General features: G+C 72.1%; 3 protein-coding genes across 3 annotated transcripts in view; 1 reads left to right on the top strand and 2 right to left on the bottom strand.

Annotated features, from left to right (window-relative positions):
* Positions 1-1,074, bottom strand: part of CHLNCDRAFT_138037 (hypothetical protein) — a gene marked incomplete at both ends in the record, with an annotated part of 5,226 nt that extends 4,152 nt beyond the window's left edge. Inside the window, 2 exons of the mRNA XM_005851205.1 lie at positions 268-653; positions 793-1,074. Of these exons, the coding sequence (XP_005851267.1) occupies positions 268-653; positions 793-1,074 (668 nt within the window). The remainder of the gene's footprint in view (positions 1-267; positions 654-792) is intronic.
* Positions 1,075-1,308: 234 nt separating this feature from the next.
* On the top strand, positions 1,309-2,642 carry CHLNCDRAFT_138036 (hypothetical protein; the record flags this gene model as incomplete). The annotated part of the gene is made up of 5 exons (XM_005851499.1): positions 1,309-1,660; positions 1,756-1,893; positions 2,063-2,161; positions 2,342-2,458; positions 2,590-2,642. The coding sequence occupies 5 exons, from the start codon at positions 1,309-1,311 to the stop codon at positions 2,640-2,642; spliced, it is 759 nt and encodes a 252-aa protein (XP_005851561.1).
* A 355-nt stretch (positions 2,643-2,997) lies between these two features.
* CHLNCDRAFT_138035 (hypothetical protein) overlaps positions 2,998-4,326 on the bottom strand; it is a gene marked incomplete at both ends in the record, with an annotated part of 7,510 nt that continues 6,181 nt past the window's right edge. The window contains 3 exons of the mRNA XM_005851204.1: positions 2,998-3,174; positions 3,300-3,396; positions 3,564-4,300. Of these exons, the coding sequence (XP_005851266.1) occupies positions 2,998-3,174; positions 3,300-3,396; positions 3,564-4,300 (1,011 nt within the window). The remainder of the gene's footprint in view (positions 3,175-3,299; positions 3,397-3,563; positions 4,301-4,326) is intronic.

Genomic DNA, 4,326 nt, shown 5'->3' with positions numbered 1-4,326 from the left:
GGCCCAATGGATGCGGCATGCGCCTCCACATCCAGCGGCTGCGCCAGCTTGCTGCAGGGCGGGGAACGGGGATGGGGCTGGCTGGTGGTGGGCGTGTGTGTGGGGGGGGGCTGGCTTTGTGTGCTGTGTTGCGGTGTGGTGGAGGCGAGGACAGCGGTGCGTGTTGCTGCTCCACTGCAGGCAGAGGCATGCAGCGGGAGGGCCGGCCAGCCGGCTGCCGCTGGCCGCCGCTGCGCCCCAGCAGGCCGCCCCGTCAAGACCCCTCACCTGAGCATGCCTTGCAGCACGGCGACCGCCAGCGGCGCGCGGCACGTGCAGCCGTCATCCAGAAACAGGATGCGGGCTGTGGGGGAGGGGCGGCGCTGGCGGGCGGCCTCAGCCGAGTATGGAGCCGCGCGGAAGACCGGGACAACAGGGGTGGCAGGCCCCGGGGCCCCCGAGGCGCCGTCGGTCGCCGACCGTGTGCCGGGCTGCGGCCCCGGCCGCCGCCGCGCCGCCGCCCCCGCGGCCGGCGCCCTGGGGCTGGTGGCCGCCGGCGGGTCGCGCTCCGGGTTGCGCAGGCGCCACAGCATGCCGCTGCCGGCGGCGGGGGGCAGGTTGGCTGTGCCGTAGCCCGCGGGGACGGGGAAGCCAGTGGTCATGAGAGCCGCCTCCTGCACACGCAGGACCACGCCAGGGCACAGCAGCCGGGGCAGGTGTGCAGCATGGGGAGTGCACAAGAGCAGGCAGGAGGGGTGCGTGCAGCCTGGGCCTCGCTTGCTGGGGCAGGGAGGCAGCACTGCGGCGGCCCACCTCCCAGCGCCGCCGCTGATCTGGGCGGGGCCAGTCGCAGGAGGGGCCCTCTGCCTGGGGTAGGCGGGTGCCTGACACAATGTCAAACTCCTCTCGCCGCTGCTCGCGCTGCTCCCGCCGCTGCTGCTGCTGGGCAGGCGCCGGCTCGGGCGGGCCCTGGGCGGCCTCGTGCGGCGTGCTGCCGCCAGTGGCGGCATGGTGGCGGCGGCAGCGGTGGTGCGGTGCGCACTGGGTGCTGCACCAGGCGGCGCCACTGGGCGCTGCAACCCTGCTGGCGAGCATGGTGCGCTAGACGCAGGCCGGGAGCGGCTCAAGCCGCACGAGCGGCGGCGGGCTCCGGCGCGCCGGCACCAACACCCAGAGCCAGGTGAGGTGCCGATCGCATGACGGAAAGTACAGGTGTGAGAGTCGCGCAACCACCCATCCAGATGAGTTCCCGGCTGTGCTGCGCTCAGGCTGAGGGCAAGGTCACCCGTGATCTCTCTCTCTTTTCAATCAATCGTTTCCCATTGCACCATGTTTAAGGTGTTCACGCTCAACGTGAGCGCCGGCAATCTCAGCGCTTGGGCCCCAGCAGGCTTCTCTCTCCTTTCAAAGTACGAGGCAATCGTGGAGCTAATCAAGCACCACTCTCCGCAGCTCATCAGCCTGCAGGAGCTGGATAGCCAGGCCGCCAAGTACTTCATCGCCGCGCTGGGCTCGGCGGCTGATGCCGGCTGGCAGCACCTGACGCAGGCGGAGAGCCACTGCCACAGCACGCACATCTGGGCCGCCGCCAGCCTGCAAGCCAAGCCCAAACGGTCTGTGGGGCCGGTGGCGATAGCCCAGATCCAGCTGACGGGCGACGACGGCTGCTTCTACTTTGCCGGTGAGGCGCCGCCTGGCGCTGGCTGCAGCCGTGGCCGCCGCATCCTTGTAGAGCTGTGCCAGCCAACCGCCGCCAGCACCTCGTCACCCCTGCAGGCTGCCACCTGGAGCCGTATGCGCAGGGCGCGTGCCTCCGGCTGCAGCAGATCGCCGCGACGCTGCGCAGCCTGCCGCCGCGCTGCCGCCTCGTGCTGGCCGGCGATTGCAACATGCGCAACGCGGAGAACAGCAGCGGTACGCCTGGCAGCTGCCCGGCAGCTACCCCAGCACTCGTGCCTGCCTGCCCCGCTGCGAGCCGCCGCGAGCCTGCAAGCGCCAGCTGTGGTTGGTCTGCTGCCGCCATTGCATCCAACCACAGCGGCCTAGCCTCCTGCCTGCCCGCTGCATACCGCCCTGTGTGCAGTCGAGGCGCTGGGCCTGGGCGACGCCTTCAAGCAGGCAGGCTCGCCCCCCTCACACAGCTTCACCTGGAACAGCACAATCAACAAGTACCACGGGGCCGGTAGGGGGCCGGCTGCTGGCGCCCTGCTGTGCTGCCGCTGTGGTTGCCAGCGCAGCAGCGCCCGTGCTGGCCCCCCGCCGCACCCAGCCCCATGCAGAGCCCGACGGCTGCCGCCATGCCTGGCGTCCTGGCTGCAGCGCGCCCTCACCTTGCCTCCCCAGCCGCCCCTCCCTCCTGCAGACCAGCGCGCCTACACCGGCCGCTACGACCGCATCTACCTCAGCGGCTTTGTGGCCACCGAGCTTCAGATGGTGGCCAACCAGCCCATGACGCCCGGCCACGCAGACTACCTGTCAGGTGGGGGGCTGGCCGCCAGCGCTGCACCGCATCAGCGCTGCCCTGCAGGCGGCAGTGCGTCGCATGGTTTTGCCTGGCCCTGGCACGGCCTGAGCCCAGGGCTGAGCGAGCAGCACCCGGCCCTGCTGCAGACCACTTTGGCCTGGTGGCCACCGTGCAGCTGCTGCCGCAGCAGGCATCCTAGGCGCTGAGGCTGGCGGATGCCGACCGCGAGCCGCCTCCCGCCGCTGGCAGGCACCCGGATGCGTGACCCTTCACTTCAGATATCTTTGGTCTGTCTGTGTTGTACTGCACTCCCCTCTGCATTGGTACTGGAATCTTATGTCCACACCGTACCCGCTCCATCCAAATCGGCACATGCGTGATCCCTTGCCTCCCTTGCACAAGCTTGCTCCTGGACCTTACAAGCATCGCTGTGACATTCGAACACTCGAGCCGTGGCTCTATCAAGCAGGGGAATCTAACACTAATCGGGGAGGCGCTTGCTGCCGCCTGCACCCAGGCATGCCCCGCTGCCCCGCATGGCCCCCGCCGCCTCCTCACATCGCCAGCGGGTTGATGTGCAGCAGCGGCGTCTTTGCCGCGGACAGGCTGCCAGGGTAGGCGGCGATGAGGGAGGCGTAGGCGGCGTCTGGGTGGGGCGGCGTGGCCTGCGCCGCCAGGTGGCGCCCATCCTCCTCGGCCGCGGCATGCAGGCGCTGGATGCTGTAGTCGCCCTGCAGGCGGGCAGGCAGGCACAGGCGTGGGTCAGCTCATGGCCACGGCCGCCGCTAAATCCGTCTGGTACCATGTGCCTGTACCATGTGACTGTGCCCCCCCCCCGGCAGCCGCCTGGGCCCACCTGCAGCTCGGCCAGCCCCGGCGGCGGCGTCTTCTGGGCCGCCAGCGGCGTGCTGTATGCGGCAGGGGCGGCGGGAGCCAGGTAGTCGGTGCCAGCGCTGCAGGGCAGAGGCAGAGGCAGGGGGGCCAGCGGGAGGTGTGAGCGCGTGCGACCCCGTCGATGGCGGCGGTTCACCAGCGGACGCCCCATGATGGATTCAGGCATTGAGGGCCACCAACGCACACAGCGCGGTTAAAAGCGGGGCAGCCTGCGGGGTCAGGGCACCTGAACTGTCGGATCTCGTAGCGTCCCTGCAGGCCCAGCGGGGTGGGGGCGTGCGCCAGGTGCGCGCCCGACGAGGGCGACCCACCCCACCCCTCGCCGCCGCCCAGGCCAAAGTCGGGCTGGGGGGTGCCGGCCAGGCTGAGGGGCGAGCGGCGCGCAGACCCCGCCTGGCTGCCGGCCGCAGAGCCCAGGCTGTAGGTGGGGGTGGCGGCGGCGGCCAACGGCGACAGCCCTCCGGGGCCAGGGGTGGCGGCGGCGGACAGGCCGCCGGGGCTGAGCTGTTGCGCCGCCGCGCCGCTGCCGGGCAGGGGCGAGCCTCCGGCGGCAAAGGCGGAGGCCGGGGTGAGCGGGGAGCCGGGCAGGGCTGTGGAGGCGGCGCTGGATGCGGCGCCGCCGTGGCTGCGTGCCTGGTAGGGGCTCTCCGCCACCTCTGGCACCGGCTCCAGCATGGCATTGCCGTGCAGCGCCCAAGCGGCGTACTCGCGCAGCGGCGCCAGCGGCGCGCCGCCCAGGCCCGCGGGCTGCGGCGCGGCGGCGCCGCCGGCCGAGCCTTCCGAGCCGTGCGCCGCCGCCGCCGCCGCCAGCCGGCTGCTGAGCGGCTCGCGGGGGGGCAGCTGGGGCAGGGCCAGGCTGCCGCCATACCCCAGGCTGCCACCGCTGTAGGCGCCGCCAAAGGCGCCGCCGCCGCCGCCCTCCGAATGCTGCTGCCCCTCCGTCGAGGAGCGCATGAAGGCGGGCTGCATGGCGCCCGGCCGCGCAAGCG

Source organism: Chlorella variabilis (assembly GCF_000147415.1).
Source record: "Chlorella variabilis unplaced genomic scaffold CHLNCscaffold_2, whole genome shotgun sequence".
Classification (NCBI taxonomy): Eukaryota; Viridiplantae; Chlorophyta; class Trebouxiophyceae; order Chlorellales; family Chlorellaceae; genus Chlorella; species Chlorella variabilis.
The sequence above is the reverse complement of the archived record's forward strand: the minus strand, read 5'-3'. Positions and strand labels throughout refer to the sequence as shown.